This window comes from Herpailurus yagouaroundi, unplaced genomic scaffold, assembly GCF_014898765.1.
Source record: "Herpailurus yagouaroundi ecotype Mexico unplaced genomic scaffold, PumYag 67428, whole genome shotgun sequence".
Lineage (NCBI taxonomy): Eukaryota > Metazoa > Chordata > Mammalia > Carnivora > Felidae > Herpailurus > Herpailurus yagouaroundi.
In genome coordinates this window covers 452,539-474,669 of record NW_024420241.1, presented here as the reverse complement: position 1 = coordinate 474,669, position 22,131 = coordinate 452,539, and the positions used below count along the sequence as shown (strand labels likewise).

Genomic DNA, 22,131 nt, shown 5'->3' with positions numbered 1-22,131 from the left:
ACCTCACCCACATCAATGGACAGATCACTAAACAGAAAGCCAACAAGAAAACAATGTCTTTAAATGACACACTGGGCCAGATGAATTTAACAGATATATTCAGAAAATTCCATTCTAAAACAGCAGAATACACATTATTTTCAATTGTATATAGAATATTCTCCAGAATAAATCACATGTTAAATCACCAAATAGGCCTCAACCAATTCAAAAAGTTTGAAGTTATACCATGGAAACTTTCTAACCATAATACTATGAAACCAGAAGTCAACCATAAGAACAAATTTTGAAAGATCACAAATATATGACGGTTAAACAACATGTTACTAAACAATAAATGGATAAACCAGGAGATAATAGAAAAATTAAAATACCGGAGACAAATGAATAGTAAAAGATGATAGTCCAAAACCTTTGGGATGTAGCAAAAGCAGTCATAAGAGAGTATATGGCAATACAGCCTGTCTCAAGAAGCAAGAAAAATCTCAAATGCAAAAGCTAACCTTACACATAAAGGAGCTAAAAAAAGAACAAACAAAACCTAAAGCCAGCAGAAGGAAGCAAATAATAAAGGTTAGAACAGAAATAACAGAAATAAATGATATAGAAACAAAGAAACAAAAAGAATAAAGTATATCAAATGAATGAGGTCTTTGAAAAAAATTAATAAAAGTGATAAAACTCTATCCATACTTATCAAACAAACAAGAGAAAGGACCCAAATAAATAAAATCACAAGTGAGAGAGGAGAAATAAAAAAAACACCACAGGAAAACAAAAAGTTCTGAGAATATTATGAAAAACTATGTGCCAACAAATTGGACAACCTAGAAGAAATTGATAAATTCCGAGAAACATATAAACCACCAAAACTGAAACAGGAAGAAATAGAAAACTAGAGCAGACCAGTAACAACCAAATACGTTGAATCATTAATCACAAAACTCCCAACAAACAAAAGTACAGGGCCAGACGTCATTACACGCGAATTCTACAAAATATTAAAAAAGAGTTAATACCTATTCTTCTCAAACTTTTCCAAAAAAATAAAAAAAAGGAAAGAAAATTCCTATATTCATTCTATGAGGCCATTATTACCCTAATTCAAAAACTAGATAAAGAAACCACTAAAAAAGAGAAATGCAGGCCAATATCCCTGATGAACACTGATGCAAAAGTTCTCAATAAAATAACTAGCAAAACAAAACCAACAATACATTTAAAAAAAAAATTCATCATGATCTCCTTAGATTTCTTCTTGGGTTGCAAGTGTGGTTCAATATTCAGAATTTAAGCCACATGATACACAAAATTAATAAAATAATGTATAAGAAGCACATTATCCTTTCAATAAATGGAGAAAAAATAACAAAATACAACATCCATTCAGAATCATAACCCTCAATGAGGTAGTTTTAGAGGAAACATACCTCAGCACATTAAAGGCCATCTATGGAAAACTCATAACTAATATCATACTCAGTGGAGAAAACTCAAGATTTTCCTGTAATGTCAGGAACAAGACAGGAATGTCCACTCTCACCATTGTTGTTTAACATAAAACTGGAAGTCCTAGCCACAGAAATCGGGCCACAAGAAAAAATAAACTATATCTTAATCAGCAAGGAAGAAGTCAAATTTTCACTATTTGCAGATGACATTACACACGAATTCACTAAAGTCGTAGGATATAAAAAGCAATATATAGAAGTCTGTTGCTTTTCTGTATACCAACAACGAAGCAACAGAAAGAAAAATAAAAAAATAAATCCCATTTACACCTTTGCATTAAAAACCATAAGATACCTAGGAATGAGCCTATCCAAAGAGGTGAAAGACGTGTACTCAGAAAAATATAAAATAGTAATGAAATAAATTCAAGAGAATGAAAAGAAATGGAAAGACATTCCAAGCTCTTGCATTGGAAGAACAAATAGAAAATGTCTATACTGCTCAAAACAATCTACACAATCAATGCAATCCCTACCAAAATACCACCAGCATTTTTTTCACAGAGCTAGAATAAACAATTTAAAAATTTGTATGGATCAACAAACACCCTGAATAGTCAAAGCAAGCTTGAAAAAGCAAAGCAAAGCTGGAGGAATCACAATTCCAGGCTTCCAGTTATATTACAAATTGTCATAGTCAAAATAGTATAGTACTGGCATAAAAGTAGCGCATGGAACAACAAAACAGAATATGAATCTCATAAATGAACCCACAACCATATGGTCGATTAATCTACAAAACAGGAACGAGTATTCCACGAGAAAAAGATAGTCTCTTCAAAACATGGTGCTTGGAAAATTGGACAACGTGCAAAAGAATTGAAACGATATATTTTTTCCTACACCATGCACAAGTATAAATTCAAAATATATGAAAGACCTAAATGTGAGACCTTGAATGATAGAAATCCTAGGGTAGAACACAGGCAGGAAACTCTGACCCAGCTGTGGCAATTTTTACTAGATACATTGTCTAAGGCCAGGGAAACAAAAGCATAAATAATCTATTGGGACTTCATCAAAATAAAAAGCTTCTGCACAGTGAAGGAAACAGTTAACAAAAGTAAAAGGCAGCCTATGAAATGGGAAAAGATATTTGCAAATGTCAAATCTGATAAAGGATTAGTATCCAAAATATATAAACAACTTATAAAACCAACACCCCCCAAAATGAATAATCCAATTAAAAAATGGGCAAAAGATTTGAAGAGACATATTTCCAAAGAAGACATACAGATGGATAACACACATTAAAAGTTGCTCAACATTACTCATCATCAGGAAAATACAATATCAAAACAATGAAATATCATCTTGCACCTTTCTGAATGGCTAAAATCAACAACACAAGAAACAACAGGTGCTGGAGATGTTGTCAGAAATGGCAACGCTCTTGCCCTATTCATGGAAATGCAACGTGGTGAAGCCACTATGGAAAACAGTATTTAGTTTTCTCAAAAAGTTAAAAATAGAACTACCTTACAATCCAGTAATTTAACTAGTAGGTATTTACCCAGTGAATACAAAAATACTAATTCAAAGGGATATATGCACTCCAATGTTTATAACAGCTCTATCTATAATAGCTATAATATGGTATGGTAACTGCCCAACTGATGAATGTATAAAGAAGATGTGACGTGTGTGTGTGTGTGTGTGTGTGTGTGTGTGTGTGTATTCACACAATGGAATATTACTCAGCAATAAATAAGAGTGGGATATTGCCATTTGCAGTGACATGGATGGAGCTAAAGAGTAGTATGATGTGGGAAATAAATCAGAGAAAGACAAATACCATATGGTTTCACTTATACGTGGAATCTAAAAAAAAAAAAAAAACAAAGTAACAAAGTAGAATAAAAGAGAAAGAGAGGCAAACTAAGAGGCAGACTCTTAACTATTGAGAACAAAGTGATGATTATCAGGGGGGTGGTAAGTGAGGGAATGGGTTAAATATGTAATGGGGATTAAGGAGTGCATCTGTTGTGATAAGCACCAGGTGTTGTGTGGAAGTGTTGAATCACTAATTTGTATATATGAAACTAATATTACACTGCATGTTACCTAAGTGTAATTTAAATAAAAACTTTAACAAAGTCTTCACATTTGAGACTGACACTGCTAACCATGTTCAAGCGATGCACAAATAGTATATAAATGCTTCTTTCATAGTCCTATGGATTTGAAAGTTTAAGAAAATAGTATTTGTAACAGACTTCAAGATCATTGGAAGAAAAAGACTATTTAAGTATAATATTTAGACCTATCACCCTTACAGATACAACAGAAAAGCAAGAAATAAAGGATGGTATATAAGAAATCTATTTGTCTAGGGATGATGTATCACATTTACTGTGTTAGTATAGACTTTTGAGGCAATTTCTGTACTCCCTCCTTTTTCTTATGTTTCTTCCACTACCTCCCCAATAAATATAATCGCAGCTACTATATGGCAAGCTCAGGAGTCACTCATTTTTTTTTATTTTGATTGTAAAATCTATTTATTTGTTTTTTAAAAATTTCTTCAGCATTCCTTTTCATTATTTTTTGTTTAAATTTTAGTTAGTTAACATACAGTGCAATATTCATTTTGGGAGTAGAATTCAGTGATTCATCACAACACCCAGTGCTCATCACAACCAGTGCCCTTTAAAAAATGTGTTTTCATTTTATTTATTTTGAGAGAGACAGAGAGTACAGCAGGGGAGGGGAAGAGAGAAGAGAGACAGAATCCCAAGCAGGCTCTGCGCTGTCAACACAGAGCCTGAAGCAGGGTTTGAACCCACGAACCTCAAGATCATGACCTGAACTGAGATCAAGAGTCAGACGCTTAACCAACTGAGCCACCCAGGCGCCCCACCAGTGTTCTTTTAAATACACCAAACCCATCTAGGCCATTTCCCACCCAACTCCCTCCTTCAACCTTCAATTTAATCTCTACCAATAAGAGTCTCTTGTGAGACTCCCTTCTCTTTTTTCCCCTTTCCCATGTGTTCATCTATTTTGTTTAATAAATTCCACATATGAGTGAAATCATATGGTATTTTTCTTTCTCTGACATATTTTGCTTAGCATAATACATTCTAGCTCCATCAATGTTGTTGCAAATGGTAAGATTCCATTCTTTTTGATGGCCGAGTAATATTCTATTGTATATATATACCACATTTTCTTTAGCCGTTCATCAGTTGATGGGCATTTGGGCTATCTCCATAGTTTTGTTATTGTTGATAATGCTGCTATAAACATTGGGTGCATGTATCCCTTCAAGTCAGTAATTTTGTATCCTTTGGGTAAATATCTAATAGTGCGATTTCTGAATTATAGGGTAGTTCTATTTTCTGTTTTTTTTTTTTTTTTAAGGAACCTCCATACTGTGCTCCAGAGTAGCTAAACCAGTTTGGATTCCTCCAGCAATGCAAGAGGCTTACCCTTTCTCTGCATCCTCACCAACATCTTTTGTTTCTTCTGTTGTTAATTTTGGCCATTCTGACAAGTGTGAGATAGTGTCTTATTCTGATTTTGATTTATATTCCCCTGATGCTGGGTGATGTTGAGGATATTTTCATGTATCTGTTATCCATCTGGATGTCTTCTTTAAAAAAATGTTTATCCACATATTCTACCCATTTCCTAACTGGTTTATTTGCTTTTTGAATGTTGAGTTTCATAAACTTTTTTTTTTATCGATTTTTGGGTACTAAACCTTTATCAGATATATTGTTTGCAAATATCTTCTCCCATCTTGTAGGCTTTTGGTTTTGTTGATTGCTTCCATCACTGTGCAGAAACTTTTTATCTTAATGATGAAGTCCCAATAGTTCATGTTTGCTTTTGTTTCCCTTAACTTTGGTGGCGTGTCTAGTAAGAAATTGCTGTGACCAAGGTCAAAGAGGTTGCTGCCTATTTTCTTCTGTAGGATTTTGATGGTTTCCTGTCTCTCATATAGGACTTTCATCCATTTTGAATGTATTTTTGTGTATGGTATAAGAAAGTGGTAGAGTTTCATTCTTCTATATGTTGCAGTCCAGTTTTCCCATCACCCTTTGCTGAAGACATTCTTTGCCATTGGATATTCTTTCCTGCTTTATTGAATATGAATTGACTTTATAGTTGTGGTTCCATTTCTGGACTTTCTATTCTGTTCCATTGATCCATGTGTCTGTTTTTGTGCCAGCACCATAATGTCTTGATACTTACAGCTTGAAATTCAGAATCGCGATGCCTCCAGTTTTGTTTTTCTTTATCAGGATTGCTTTGGCTATTCAGGGACTTTTTTGGTTCTATAAAAATTTTAGGACTCTTTGTTCTAGAACTGCAGTGAATGCTGGTGGTATTTTGATAGGGATTGCATTAAATGTGTAGCATGATTTGGGTAGTATAGACATTTTAACAATATTTGTTCTTCCAGTCAATGAGCATGGAATGCTTTTCCATTTCTTTGTGTCCTCTTCAATATCTTTCATAAGTATTCTATACTTTTTAGAGAACAGATATTTTACCTCTTAATTTTGGTTTATTCCTAGTTATGTTATTGTTTTTTGGTGCAAATATAAATGAGATCAACTCCTTGATTTCTTTTTCTAATGCTTCATTATTGGTGTATTGAAATGCAACAGATTTCTGCACATTGATTTTATATCCTGTGACTCTGGTGAATTCATGTATTAGTTCTCACAGTTTTGGTGGAGTCTTCTGGGTTTTCCACATACAACAACATGCCATCTGCAAATAGTGAAAGTCTGACTTCCTCCTTTGCCAAATTGTATGCCCTTTATTTCTTTTTGTTGTCCAATTTGTTGCAGCTAAGTATTCCAGTACTATGTTAAATAGTAATGGTAAGAGTGGGCATCATTTTCTTGTTCCTGATGGTAGGCAAAGGGTGTCAGTTTTTCCTTTATAAAGGTGATATAAGCTGTAGGGTTTTCATATATCACTTTTATGATGTTGAGATATGTTCCCTCTATCCCTGCTTGTTGAGAGTGTTTATCGAAAGGGTGCTGTATTTTGTCAAATGCTTTTCCTGCATCTATTGAAATGATTATCTGGTTCTTATCCTTTCTTTTATTAATGTGGTGTATCATGTGAGTTGGCTTGTGAATATTGAACCATCCCTGCAGCTCAGGAATACTCACTTCATCGTGGTGAATAATTCTTTTAATGTACTGTTGAATTCGATTTGCTAATATCTTGTTGAGATTTTTTTGTGTCCATGTTAATCAGTGATATTGGCCTGTAATTTTCCTTTATACTGGGGTCTTTGGTTTGGGGACCAAGGTAATGCTGGATTCATAGAATGAGTTTGGAAGTTGACCTTCCATTTATATTTTTTGGAACAATTTGAAAAGAAAAGGTATTAAGTCTTCTTTAAACGCTGGGTAGAATTCCTCTGGGAAGCCATCTGGCACAGTACTCTTGTTTATCTGGAGATTTTTAATTACTGATTAAATTTCTTTTCTTTCATGTTCTTTTCAAATTTTCTATTTCTTCTTGTTTGAGTTTTGGTAGTGTATGCGTATCTAGGAATTTGGCCATTTCTTTCAGATTGTCCAATTGGTTGGAATATAATTTTTCATAGTATTCTCTTATAATTGTATTTCTATGGTTGGTTGTGGTCTCTCATCTTTCATTCATGATTTTATCTATTTGGGTCCTTTCTATTTGCTTTTACTAAGTCTGGCTAGGGGGTTCATCAATTTTGGTAATTCTTTCAAAGAACCAGCTCTTGGTTTTGTTGATTTGTTCTATTGTTTTTGTTTGTTTGTTTGTTTGTTTCTATGTCTTCTATATCTGCTCTAATCTTTATTAGTTCCCTTCTTCTGCTGGCTTTAGGCTTTACTTTCTGTTCCTTTTCTAGTTTCTTTACACGTGAGGTTAGATTGTGTATTTGGACCTTTCTTGCTTTTTGAGATAGGTCTGAATTGCAATATAATTTCTTCCTAGGGCTGCTTTTGCTGTATCCCAAAGGGTTTGGACAGTCATATTTTAATTTTTATTAGTTTCCATGTATTTTTTTTTAATTATTCTCTAATTTCCTGGTTAACCCATTCATTCTTTAGTAGGATGTTCTATAACCACCACATATTTGAGGGCTTTCCAATTTTTTTCTTGTGGTTTACTTCAAGTTTCACAGCATTATAATCCAAAAATATGCAGTGTATGATCTTGATGTTTTTGTACTTTTTGAATGCTAATTTGTGACCCAGTATTTGATCTATCCTGGAGAATGCTCCATGTGCACTGCAGAAGAATGTGTATTCTGCTGTTTTAGGATAGAATGTTCTGAATTTATCTGTTAAGTCCATCTGGTCCAGTGCGTTAAAAGCCATTTTTTTCCCATATTGATTTACTGCTTAGATGATCTGTCCATTGTTGTAAGTGAAGGATTAAAGTCTCCTACAATAATGAGCTTCGCTATGTTTGTTATTTATTTATATATTTGAGTGTTCAAGTTGGGGGCATAAATATTTACAATTGCTAGATCTTAATCTATAGACCCCTTAATTATGATATGCCATTCTTAATCCCTTGTTATAGTCTGGTTTTAAAGTCTGGTTTGTTCAATATTAGTACGGCTGCTCTGGCTTTTTTTTTTTTTTTTTTTTTGATGTCCATAGCAAGATAGATGGTTCTACATCCCCTCACTTTCAATCTGCAGGTGTTGTTAGGTTTAAAATGTTAGGTCTAAAATGTTGTTAGGTCTCTTATAGTCAGAATATACATTTTTTTTAATCCATTCTGATACCCTATGTCATTGATTGGAGCATTTATTCCATTTATATATGAAGTGATTATTGAAAGATATGAATTTAGTGCCATTGTGTTATCTGTAGACATTGTGTTTGTGGTGATGTTCTCTGGTCCTTTTTACTCTGTGTTACTTTTGGTATTTTTTGTTTTGTTTTGTTTTTTTGTTTGTTTTTGTTTTTGTTTTTGTTTTTTTTCTGCACTCAATTCCTCTGTAACATTACTTGCAAGGCTGGTTTAGGGGTCACAAACTCCTTTAATTTTTATTTGTGTGGAAAACTATTTATCTCTCCTTCTAATCTAAATAATAGCTTTGCTGGATAAAGGATTCTTGCCTGCATATTTTTTCCCTTTCGGCACGTTGAATATATCCTGCCACTCCTTTTTGGCTTGCTAAGTTTTGTGGACAGACCTAATGTGAATCTGATTTGTTCTCCCTTATAGGTTAAAGAATTCTGTTCTTGCTGGTTTCATGATTATTTCCCTGTATGTATATTTTGAGAATTTGACTATGATATGTCTTGGTGATGGCCAGCTTTTGTTGAATTTAATGGGAGTCCTCTGTGCTTCTTGGATTTTGATGTCTATGTTTCCTCCCCAGATTAAGGAAGTTTTCAGCTATAATTTGCTCACATAAACCTTTTGCCCCTTTTCTCTGTCTTCATCTTCTAAGATTCCTATGATCTGAATGTAATTCTTCTTTAATAAGTCACTGAGTTCTCTAAGTATTGTATCATGATCTTTGGCCTTTGTATCCCTCATATTCTCAGCATCATTATTATCCATAATTTTATCTTCTGTATCACTGATTCACTATTCTGATTTATCCATCCTCTCTGTCATGGCATCCATTCAAGATTTCATCTCTGCTATAACATTTTTAATTTTGCCCTGATGAAATTTTAGTTCTTTTCTCTCTGTAGAAAGGAATTCTCTGGTGTCTTCTATTCTTTTTTCTTTTTTTAAAAAAAATTTTTTTTCAACGTTTATTTATTTTTTGGGACAGAGAGAGACAGAGCATGAATGGGGGAGGGGCAGAGAGAGAGGGAGACACAGAATCGGAAACATGCTCCAGGCTCTGAGCCATCAGCCCAGAGCCCGACGCGGGGCTCGAACTCACGGACCGCGAGATCGTGACCTGGCTGAAGTTGGACACTTAACTGACTGCACCACCCAGGCGCCCCCTTCTATTCTTTTTTCAACCATAGCTAATATTCTTATAATTTTGTTTTTAAATTCTACTTCAGACATCTTACTATGTTTGTGCTGATTGAATCCCTGGTCATGAGTTCTATTGTCCGTTCTTTCTTTTGGGGTGAGTTTCTCCATCTCATCATTTTGTCCAGAAAAGAAAAGAGCAAAGAAAGAAAAGAAACTAAAAGAAAGAGAAACACAAACAACAAACAGAAATAAAGAAAAAACAAGGAACAAAAAACAAACAAAGAAAACCAGAAATCCAGATTCTGGGTGTGTTTTGGTTTGCTTGTTAAAAGAATCTAGGTCCAAAAATAAAGTAAAATAGAATAAATACAAACAAACAAAAAACAATAAAAGAAAGAATAAAAGAATATGTATATATAAAAATAAAAATAATAATACTAAAAAGTAAAAAAAAAGAAATTGAAAAATAAAATAAATGAAAAAATAATGAAGAATAAAAGTAAAACGGAAGTTAGATCCTATTTCCCCTAGAGCTGAAGCTTTGCAACACTATGCTCCATAGACTTGGTGCAAGGGAATTGTTTGTGCTGGTTCTGGAAGAAAGAAGTATCTGCTGTGATGATTCTCAGACTCACTTGTTTAGGTGCAAATGTGCCTCCAGGGTTCAGGGGGACGGGGCTTGGTTTAATTAGCTCTGGCTTCCACCAGTTGGTACTGCTTTGCTCCTTGAAGGTTTTTCAGCTCTGATGGGTGGAATGAATATGGCCTTCCCATGTTCTATAAGCTCCTGAGCTGAATGTTTGCACATCCTCCCACACACACACACTCTTCAGGGAACTCTCAGAGAAGAGCAATTAATCACTCCTATTGTGTCTCTGATTTCCCTCAGAGCCCCATATTCACCAGCCTGTGTCCAGGCTTTTTATCTCAGGCGCATGACTGAGTTTCAAAACTCCAAATTTTAGGGATTCCAGGGGTGCAGATCTACACTGATCCTCTGGGATCTTGGAGAGAGACTCGAGAGGCTTTTGCTGGCCCATTTATGTTGGGCGAGGGGGGAGTGGCATGACTGTCCAGCTATTCAGAGTTTATGTCAAAACAGAGCAAAAAACCAGCCCCCCTGCTTGCAGCCCTCAGCCAGAAAGAATCCCCTCTCATGCCTGGAAACAGCATAGCACATTGGCACAACCAGTCTTTCTTCTTACCCAATGGATTGTCGAACCATGCTGTCACTCTTGGGACTCTACCCCGCTTCACCACTTGAGCACTTTAAAGCCAGGCAATTCCCCCATGGCAGCTGTCTGCTAAAAGTTCATATTTTGTGCTCCCCTGCTTATACTACTTTGCAGTAGCCCAAGTAAGCAAGCTTCTTCACCCCAGCTGGACCCAGAGCAGTACCTCCCCACTTAAACTCACAGTACCTCCTACCTTCCAAATGGTGGTACCTTTTCTACATGTAGTCTTACAGGTTTTGTTCACTCAAACCTCTAGTTGGTTTCTTTGATGTTCATAACAATTTGACAACTATCTAGCGGTGTTCAAGGGATGAGACAAGCCTAGGGTCTCCCTAATCCTCTACCATCTTAACTCACTCTATATTTCTTTATACAACACATTGGACAAGACAGACAAGAAAAAATAACACTTTAGTAGTAAAATGCATATAACATACCTTAAGTACAATAGGAATTCAGATAAGTGTTCTGAATTCAATTTTTATCTTAATCAGTCCGTGTTTTCCTCATGAAAGATGGTACCTAAGGTAAGTCTTGCAGATTGTCTAGTTACAGAAAAAAAGAGAATGTCTTGTCTCTGAATCTGCTTCTTCATTGGTAAAAAAAGGGATGATGTTGTCCCCTTCTCTCCTATATAATTGCTATGGTTGAATAAAGTGGCATATGTGAAAATATTTGGTAAATTAAAAAGAATTAAGGACTGGCTAGGCTTACAAAAGAATCAATATGCCTTTAACTAGAAATTTACTACACCCATCCTTAAAAGAGGAAAAGAAAAAAAAAACATAAAAAGAAATAGCTAGCTCAAAGCCCAGATTCCTATTTTATGGATGTAAAATGTTCAGGTTGTTACAAGAGTACCACGGTTTTCAGTCATGATCAGACGGTGTGTGTGTGTGTGTGTTTTTTTTTTTTTTTTTTTTTGTATAGGTTGTTTAACATTGTTGCGCCAGCCAAGAGGAGGAAAGGCCAGACTCACAGAAGGCTTTTCATTTAGAAGAAAGCAACACTAATGATCCATATTAGTGTTATATACTCCTGAATTTGTGTTATATCACAGAGAGCCTTATCAGTTCAGTAATTCCAGTTAATCTATAAAGATAATGTAATTGTTTTTAATTTTGTAAGGTGCACATCAGTTGTCTATTTTGGTGTCAGTTTTTCAATAAATTTTGGCTATGGACAAAAAAAAGCACTAAACAATGTAAACTGTTACTAATACTTGCTAAAGTATGAAAGTGTGAGTGCATGTGATTGATGTGTGTACATACAGCTTAAAGTGAGGGTATTGTTTTAAGGATGGACAACTCCCCTACTACTAACTCAGAGAGTTATAAAATTTCAGGGCAAAGAGGGACCTCAAAGATCATGTGATCTAACCCCATCTGGTGCTTGTTAAAAAGGAGGCTGGAGGAGAAAATGGTCTGGTATCTACTAAGGAAACTGATCTGTGTCTCTACATAGTCATTAATCTCCCAAATTCTGTTAATTTAGAAAATAGTACCACAGATTTTTTTATTAATCTTATAAATTGACTTGAATAAAAATTTTTTATACTTATAATGTTTTTAATAATGTTGACTGAAGTAAAGCATTATATTTATTTCAATGCATACTCTTCCTTTTTCTTCTAATTACCATATTCCAAAAATATGGAAATTAAAAAATTGGAAGGCAATTTTCTTAGATCAGCTTATTGTTTCTGAATTTTGCTCCTAAAAGAAGATTATGTGCATTCCCAAATTAAGAACGTGATTCGATGGGGAAGATGTTCTAACCCAAAGTACAGAAAACAGAGAGAAGAGTCACAGTTTTATCTTTCAGCTCACGTATTCTGGATGTTAATCAGTACCTAATGCCAATTTATCTCAGGGAAGACCACCCAGGTAACTTTAATCAGGTTGGACTTTATAGTAGATGATTATTTCAAGGCAGTTCTCAGTATATACGGCTTAATTCCAAGGGTAATGTTAGTCATTTTTATGTAACTCTAAATTTGCCAAGGAAACAAGAATATTATAGTGATAGTTAAGCAAAACATTAAGGTAATTAGCCTTAGATGAGAAAACACAAGTGCCACTTTTTTCTTCCTTTTTAATTTTTATTTATTTATTTTTATTTAAATACAAGTTAGTTAACATACAGTGTAGTCTTGGCTTCAGGAGTAGAACCCAGTCTCTTACATATGACACCCATTGCTCATCCCAACAAGTGACCTCCTTAATTCCCATTAACAATTTAACTCATCTCCTGAACCCACTCCCCCTCCAGTGATGCTCAGTTTGTTTTCTGGATTGAAGAGTCACTTATGGTTTGTCTCATCTCTGTTTTTATCTAATATTTCCCTTCCCCTATGCAATTCTATTGAGTTTCTCAAATTCCACATATGAGTGAAATCTTATGATATCTGTCTTTCTCTAACTGACTTATCATAATGCGCTATAGTTCCATCCATGTTGTCACAAAGACAAGATTTCATTCTTTATCATCTTTATCATCACGTATCATCACGTATATATCATATACATATATATATATATATATATATATATATTCCATCCATGTTGTCACAAATGGTAAGATTTCATTCTTTATCATCACTGAGTAGTATTCCATTGTGTATATACATATGTGTGTATATATACATATATGTATATATGTGTATATATATGTATATATACGTATATATATACATACACATATATATACACGTATATATATACATATATATTAGATGTTCTGTGTATGTGTATATACACATATCCATTCTTCAGTCAATGGACATTTGGGCTCTTTCCATAGTTTGGCTATTGTTGACAGAGCTGCAATAATCATTGAGGTGCATGCTCCCCTTTGAATCAGCATTTTTTGTATCCTTGGATTAACATGTACTTGTGCAATTGCTGGTTTGTAGGGTAGCTCTATTTTTCATTTTTTAGGAACCTCCATACTGTTTTCCAGAGTGGCTGCACCAGTTTGCATTCCCACCAACAGTGCAAAAGGTTCCCCTTTCTCTGCATGTTCACCAACATCTGTTCTTCCTGAGTTTTTAATGTTAGCCATTCGGACAGGTCCGAGGTGGCATTTCACTGTGGTTTCGACTCGTATTTCCCTAATGATGAGTCATGTTGAGTATATTTTCATGTGTCTGTTAGCCATCTGGAGGTCTTTGGAAAAGTTCCCATGCATGTCTTCTGCCCATTTCTTGACTGGATTCTTTGTTTTTTTGGGTGTTGAGTTTGGTAAATTCTTTATAGATTTGGATACTGACCCTTTTTCTGATATGTCATTTGCAAATGTCTTCTCCCATTCCATCAGTTGCCTTTTAATTTTGTTGATTGTTTCCTTCACTGTGCGTAAGCTTTTTATCTTGATGAGGTGCCAATAGTTCATTTTTGCTTTTATTACCTTGCCTCCAGAACCAAATTAAGGAAGAAGTTACATGCCTGAGTCAAAGAGATTTCTCCTGTAGGATTTTTATGGTTTCCTGTATCACACTTAGGTCTTTAATCCATTTTGAGTTTATTTTTGTGTAGGGTGTAAGAAAGTTATCCCATTTCATTCTTCTGCATGTCACTGTATAGTCCTCCCAGTACCATTTGCTTTAGAAACTGTCTTTTTTCCATTGGATACTTGTTACTCCTTTGACGGAGATTAGCTGGCCATTTATTTGTGGGCCCATTCTGAGTTCTGTATTCTTTTTTTTTTAAATGTTAATGCTTTTTTTTGAGAGAGAGAGGGAGAGAGAGAGAGAGAGCAGGAGAGGGTCAGAGAGAGAGAGGGAGACACAGAATCTAAAGCAGACTCTAGGCTCCGAGAGTCAGCACAGACCCCAATGCAGGGCTTGAACTCATGAACCATGAGATCAAGACCTGATCGGCCACTTAACTGACTGAGCCACCCAGGCACCCCTGGGCTCTCTATTCTATTCCATTGATCTATGTGTCTGTTTTTATGCCAATATCATACTGTGTTGATGATTACAACTTTGTTATACAGCTTAATGTCCAGAAGTGTGATACCTCCAGGTTTGTTTTTCTTTTTCAATATTACTTTGGCTATTTGGGATTTTTATGGTTCCATTAAAATTTTTGGGTTCTAGCTCTATGAGGAACGATGTTGTTATGTAATAGGGATTTCATTGAATGTGTATATTGCTTTGGATATCAACATTTTAGCAACATTTTGTCTTCTAATCCATGAAAATGGAATGCTTTTCCATTTCTTTGTGTCTCTTTCAATTTCTTTCATAAGATTTCTGTAGTTTTCAGCATAAATATCTTTTATCTCTTTGGTTAGGTTTATTCCTAGTTATCTTATTGTTTCTGGTGCAGTTATAAATGAGATTGATTCCTTGATATATTTTCTGCTGCTTCATTATTGGTGTATAGAAATACAACCAGTTTCTGTACATTTATTTTAAATCCTTTGACTTTGCAGAATTCATGTATCAGCTCTAGCTGTTTTGTGATGGAGCCTTTCGTGTTTTCCATGCAGATTATGATGTCATTTGTGCAGAGTGAAAGTTTGACTTCTGTGCCAATTTGGATACATTTTATTTCATTTTGTTGTCTTATTTCTGAGGCTAGGACTTTCAGTATTATGTTGAACAACAGTAGTGAGAGTGGACATCCCTGTCATATTCCTAATCTTTTGGTAAAGCTCTCATTTTTTTCCCATTGAGGATGATATTAGCTGTGTGCCTTTCATATATGGATTTTATGATGTTGAGGTATGTTCCTTGTATCCCCACTTTCTTGAGGGATTTTATACAAAAAGGATGTTGTGTTTGTCAAGTGCTTTTTCTGTGTCTATTGAGAAGATCATATGGTTTTTAAGCCTTCTCTTATTAATGTGGTGTATCATGTTGACTGATTTGTGAATATTGAACCAGGCTTATAGCCCAGGAAAATAATCCTATTTGATCATGCTGAATAATTCTTCTAATGTACTGCTAAATTCAATTTACTAGTATCTTGTTGAGATTTTTTTTCATCCAGGTTCATCAGGAATATTGGCCTGTAATTCCCCTTTTCAGTGCAGTCTTTGCCTGGTTTTGGAAACAAGGTGATGCTGACTTCATATAATGAGTTTTGAAGCTTTCCTTACATTTCTATTTTTTGGAATACTTTGAGAAAAATAGGTATTAACTCTTCTTTGAATGTCTGGTAGAGAGCATCTGAGGGTTGATGGGGGGGGTGGGAGGCAGGGGAGGGTGGGTGATGGGTATTGAGGAGGACACCTGTTGGGATGAGCACTGGGTGTTGTATGGAAACCAATTTGACAATAAGTTTCATATTAAAATAAATAAATAAATAAACATTACAAAGTTTAAAAAAATGTCTGGTAGAGTTGCCCTGCGAAGCCATCTGACTTAGCATTCTTATTTGTTGGGAGGTTTTTAATAACCAGTTCAATTTATTTACTGGTTATGGGCCTGTCCAAATTTTCTATTTCTTCATGTTTGAATGTTGGTAGTGTATTAGTGTCTAGGAATTTGTCCATTTCTTCCATATTGTCCAGTTTGTTGACATATAACTTTTCATGGTATTCTCTTCTAATTTTTTGTATTTGTGTGATGTTGGTTGTGTTCTCACCTCTTTCACTTGTGATTGTATCTATTTGTGTCCTCTCTCTTTTCTTTTTGAGAAGTCTGGCTAGGGGATATCAATTTCGTTTATTCTTTCAAAAAGCCAGCTCTTACTTTCATTGATCTGTTCTAATGTTTTTGTTTTGTTTTGTTTTACTGAGACTCTGTATTCTTTATTTCTGTTCTAATATTTATTATTTCCTTTCTTCTGCTGGCTTTGGGCTTTATTTTCTGCCACTTTTCTAACTCCTTTATGTGTGAGGTTAGGTTGCGTATTTGGGACTTTTTTGCTTCTTTATAATTTTTTTTCTTTACTTTTACTTATTTTTGAAAGACAGAGAGAGACAGAACATAAGTGGGGGAGAGGCAGAGAGAGAATAAGACACAGAATCTGAAGCAGGTTCCAGACTCCAAGCTGTCAGCACAGAACCTAATGTGGGGCTCGAACTCAAAAACTGTGAGATCATGACCTGAGCTGAAGTTGGACGCTTAACCAACTGACCCACCCAAGCGCCCCTTTGTTTCCTGAGATAGGCCTGAATTGCAATGTATTTTCCTCCTAGGACTGTGTTTGGTGCATACCAAAGGGTTTGTACTGTTGTGTTTTCATTTTTATTTGCTTCCCTGTAATTTTTAATTTCTTCTTTAATTTCTTGTTTAGCCCACTGAGGACTTTCCAAATTTGTTCTTGTGGTTAATTTCAAGCTTCATAGCATTTTAATCTGAAAATATGCATGGTATTATCTCAATATATTTGTACCTGTTGAGGGCTGATTTGTGATCCATTATGTGATCTACTTTGGAGAATGTTCATGTGCACTTGAGAAGAACGTGTATTCTGCTGCTTTAGAATAACATATTCTGTATATATTGGTTAAGTCCATCTGCTCCAATGTGTCTCTCAGAATTGTTGTTTCCTTGTTGATTGTCTGCTTAAATGATCTTTCCATTGCTTTAAGTGGGGTATTAAACTCTCCTACAATTATGACATTATGATCAATGAGTTTCTTTATGTTTGTTATTAATCAATTTATATAATTGGGTTCTCCCAAGTTGAGTACATAAATATTTACAATTGTTAGATCTTCTTGATAGATAGACCACTTAATTATGATATAATGCCTTTAATCTCTTGTTACAGACTGTGTTTTAAAACCTACTTTGTCTGAGGGGCACTTGGGTAGCTCAGTCGGTTAAGCGCTCGACTTCAGCTCAGGTCATGATCTTGCCCTCCGTGAGTTTGGGCTCCGTATCTGGCTCTCTGTTTACAGCTCAGAGCCTGGAGCTTGTTTCAGATTCTGTGTCTCCCTCTCTCTCTGTCCCTCCCCCGCTCACGCTCTGTCTCTCTGTCTCTGAAAAATGAATAAACCCTAAAAAATTGTTAAATCTAGTTTGATATGCAGCTTTCTTTTGATGTCCATTAGCATCATAGATGGTTCTCCATCTCTTAATTTTCAATCTTTAGGTGTCCTGAGAACTAAAGTCTTCAGAACTAGAGTCTCTTATATGCAGCATATAAATGGATCTTGTTTTTGTTTCTTTGTTTGTTTGTTTTTATTCATCCTGATACCCTATGTCTTTTGATTTGGGCATTTATTCCATTTACATTCAGAGTGATTATTGAAAGGTATGAATTTAATGCCATTGTGTTATTTGTAGGTTTCATGTTTGTGATGATGTTCTCTGGTCCTTTGTACTCTTTACTGCTTTCCACTCATAGAGTCCCTTTTAGAATCTCTTGCAGGGCTGGTTTAGTGGTCATGGACTCCTTTAGCTTTTGTTTGTCTGGGAAAGTCTTTATCTCTCCTTCTATTCTGAATCACAGCCTTGCTGGATAACGGATTCGTGGCTTCATATTTTTCCTAATCAGCACATTGTATATTTCATGCCACTCCCTTCTGTCCTGCCAACTTTCAGTGCACAGGTCTGCTACTAAACTTATGTATCTACCCTTGTAGTTTAAGGACGTTTTGTCCCTAAGCAACTTCAGAATTTTCTCTTTATCTTTTTATTTTGCCAGTTTCACTATGATATGTCATGGTGTTGACCTGTTTTTGTTGATTTTGAAGGGAGTTCTGCATGTCTCTTAGAATTGGATGTCTGTTTCCTTCTCCACATTAAGGAAGTTCTCAGCTATGATTTGTTCATATAAACATTCTGTCCCTTTTTCCCATTCTTCTTCTTCTGGGACTCCTATGATACAGATATTGTTTCATTTAATGAAATCACTTAGTTGTCTAACTCTTCCCTCATGATCTTGTAATCTCCTTTCTCTCTTTTTTTCAGTTTCATTATTTTTCATAATTCTATCATATATTTCACCTATTCTCTGCTTCTTCAATCCTCTCTGTCAATCCTCTCTGTAGTTTATTTTATATCTCATTTATAGCATTTTGTAATTCATCCTGACTAGTTCACAAGTCTTTGATCTCTGCAGGAACGATTTCTCTGGTGTCTTATATACTTTTTTCAGTCTTATGACTATTTTTCTAAATTCTTGTTCAGATATATTGTTTGTATCTGTTTTGAGCAGTTATCTGGCTTTGATTTATTCTTGACCCTTCTTTTGGGGAGAATTCCTTTGTTTTGTCATTTTGCCTAATTTTATCTTTTGCATGTTTTAAAAGCTCGATATGTGTCCTTCCCCCGAGAGTACAACTATATTAAAAAGGGGTCATACACTGCCCAGGGCTTGGCACTCCAGAAAGTGTTTCTGGTGTATGCTGCATACACTGTTGTTGCATTTGGGCTTCTCTATACCACTTGTAAGTCCTCTCAAGAGCTTATCCTTGCTTGCAGTGGTGGAGTGTTTGGAACTTTAACTAGGTTTTCTTTTCCTTGTTTGTTGACGTAACCTTTGGGGGGTGGGAATTGAAGTTGATGGAAGTCTGATCCCATAAAAAGAGAAAAAGGAAAGGGGAGGAAACAGAACCAAACGGAATTAAAAACTATAAGTCTAATTCCAGAGAAAGAGAAAGGGAAATAAAAAAGAAGAAAAAAAGAGAAAATATAGAAAAATATTAGAATAAAAATACCTGATGAAGGAAAATATACATATATAATAAAAATTGACCAAAATCAATACAGAAAATATAAGCATGATTGCAAAAGAAAAAAAAGAAAGAAAAGAAAACAAGAAGGAGGAAAGAAAGAGACAAGAAATATTTTTAAAAATTTTCTATTGTTGCATGGGTCTGGTGACTGTATTGGTCTGGAGGAGAGGCCAGCTGATTTGGGTCAGTCAATCTTGGTCTAGTAAATAAGCAGTTGCCAGGCACAGAGTGGCGGGGTTTGGTGTAAGTGTGTCTCGCCCCCACTGGGGACTGCTGTGCTACTCTCTAAAATCCCACTGTGTTGGTGTTGGGAACAAAATGGCATCACCTCATTTCTCCTCCCTGACCGGCTATCTCAACCCACACTGTTCACTGTTCTACAGCCCTCAGAGAATAATGAGGGTGGTCAACTTGCTGTGCTCCACAGTTCTCCTGAGCCTTGTTGGCACTTGACTGGGATTCAAAAACCAATGTCTTTAAAGACACGGTAAGAGGCAGCTCCTCTCTCCTGCTCTGGAGTAGAGACTCTCCACCCTGTTGATTAAAGGCCTTTGGCTGTATCTGCAAGGTTTTTTGTCCTTAGTGGGGGGCAATAAACCTCTTCCCATAAAATTCTGGGAACTACACTGTGCTATGTAGTTGGGGGCTGGATTCCTTCTCTCCCGGAGTGTGCACCACAACTCCGCTATGGAGAAAGTCACATACTTCCAAAACGTCTGACTTTCAGAACCAAAGGCTGTTTTCAAAAAAATCTGGCATTCTCTGTACCTCTTGTTCCTCTGTTCATGCTCCAAAGATGTTATCCTCCTGTGCTAACCCAATGCCGCCCTTTTACAACCCCTTCTTTTTCTCTCCCTTTTGTCTCTCCACATAAAGTGTTCCCTCCCTTCTGTGACTATGCTGTTTTATCTCCCCCAATTCACATACACACACCTTGATCCTGTCAAGCTGTCTCTCTCAAACTGTGGAAATCCTTTTGCTGCTCCACAGATCAATTTCTTGGTTGTTCCAAGTGATCAGACCTCAATATAGCTGTGTTTGAGGGACCAAGAAAATCTCAGTACCCCTACTTCTCTGCAATCTTAACTCTCTCTCTCTCTCTGTCCATTTCTTAACTTGGTCATTTGGTTTTTGGGTATTGAGTTTGATAAATTATTTATAGATTTTGGATACTAACCCTTTATCCGATATGTCATTTGCAAATATCTTCTCCCATTCCATAGGCTGCCTTTTAGTTTTGTTGATTGTTTACTTCATTGTTCAAAAGATTTTTATCTTGATTAAGTCCCAATAGTTCATGTTTGCTTTTGTTTCCTTTGCTTTCGATGACATGTCTAGTAAGAAGTTGTTATGACCAAGGTCAAAGCGGTTGCTGTCTGCATTCTTATCTAGAATTTTTATGGTTTCCTGTGTCACGTTTAGGTCTCTTATCCATGTTGAATTTATTTTTGTGTATGGTGTAAAGAGGTGGTCCAGTTTTATTTCTTTCTGCATGTCGCTGTCCAGTTTTCCCAAGTCCATTTGTTGAAGAGACTGCCTTTATTCCATTGGATATTCTTTCTTGCTTTGTTGAAGATAAATTGACATATAGTTGTGGTTCCATTTCTGGGTTTACTTTGCTGTTTCATTGATCTATGTGTCTGTTTTTGTGCCAGGACCATACTGTCTTGATGATGACAGCTTTGTAATATAGCTTGAAATCCAGAATCATGATGCCTCCAGTTTTGTTTTTCTTTTTCAGAATTGTTTTGGTTATCCAGAGTCTTTTTTGGTTCCATACAAATTTTAGGATTATTTGTTCTAGCACTGCTAAAATGCTGGTGGTATTTTGACAGAGATTTCATTAAATCTGTAGACTGCTTTATGTGTATAGAGAGTTTAACAATGCTTGTTCTTCCAATCCATAAGTATGGAATGTTTTTCCATTTCTTTGTGTCTTTCTCAATTTCTTTCATGAGCATTCTACAGTTTTCAGAACACAGATGTTTTACCTCTTTAGTTAGATTTATCCTAGGTATCTTATTGGTTTTGGTGCAATTGCAAATGGGATCTATTCCTTGATTTCTTTTTCTGCTGCTTTGTTATTACTGTATAGAAATACAACAGATTTCTGTACATTGATTTTATATCCTGAAACATTGCTGAATTCATGTATTAGTTTTAGCATTTTTTTTGGTGGCATCTTTTGGGTTTTCTACATATAATATCATGTCGTGTTCATTTTGTGCACAAAGTGAAACTTTGGTTTCTTCCTTCCTTATTTGCATACCCTTTATTTATTTTTTGTTGCCTTATTTTTGAGGCTAGGCCTTCCAGTACTATATTAAATAGTAATGGTGAGAGTGTATCTCCTTGTCTTCTTCCTGACCATGAGGGAAATGTTCTCACTTTTTCCCCATTGAAAATGATCTTAGCTGTGGGACTTTCACATATGGCCTTTATCATGTTGAGGTATGTTCCCTATTTCCCTAGTTTATTTAGGGTGTTTAGATGAACACCTAAGAACAACATCCAAGAATGGATGCTGTATTTTGTGAAATGTTTTTTCTGCATCTATTGACAAGATTATATGGTTGTCATCTTTTCTTCTATTAATATGGTTTATCACATTGTTTGATTTGCAAATACTGGACCAGCCTCACAGTCCAGGAATAAGTCCCATTTGACCATTGTGAATAATTCTTTTAATATACTGTTGAATTCCACTTGCTATTATCTTGAGAATTTTTGCATTCGTGTTGTTCAAGGATACTGGCCTGTAGTTTTCCTTTTTAGCTTACTTTAAAAAATATTAGATATTGTGCAATGTCTGGTTAGATCAGTCAGTTGAGCCT

At 35.4% G+C, this 22,131-nt stretch overlaps 2 protein-coding genes across 3 annotated transcripts in view; both read left to right on the top strand.

Moving 5' to 3' along the window:
- Positions 1 to 22,131, top strand: part of ZC3H12B (zinc finger CCCH-type containing 12B) — a 341,768-nt gene that overhangs the window by 212,687 nt on the left and 106,950 nt on the right. The gene's annotated exons all lie outside the window — the stretch shown is intronic.
- Positions 11,386 to 11,667, top strand: LOC121024996 (40S ribosomal protein S27-like). The gene is made up of 2 exons (XM_040467330.1): positions 11,386 to 11,550; positions 11,585 to 11,667. The coding sequence occupies exons 1-2, from the start codon at positions 11,481 to 11,483 to the stop codon at positions 11,665 to 11,667; spliced, it is 153 nt and encodes a 50-aa protein (XP_040323264.1). The 5' UTR covers positions 11,386 to 11,480.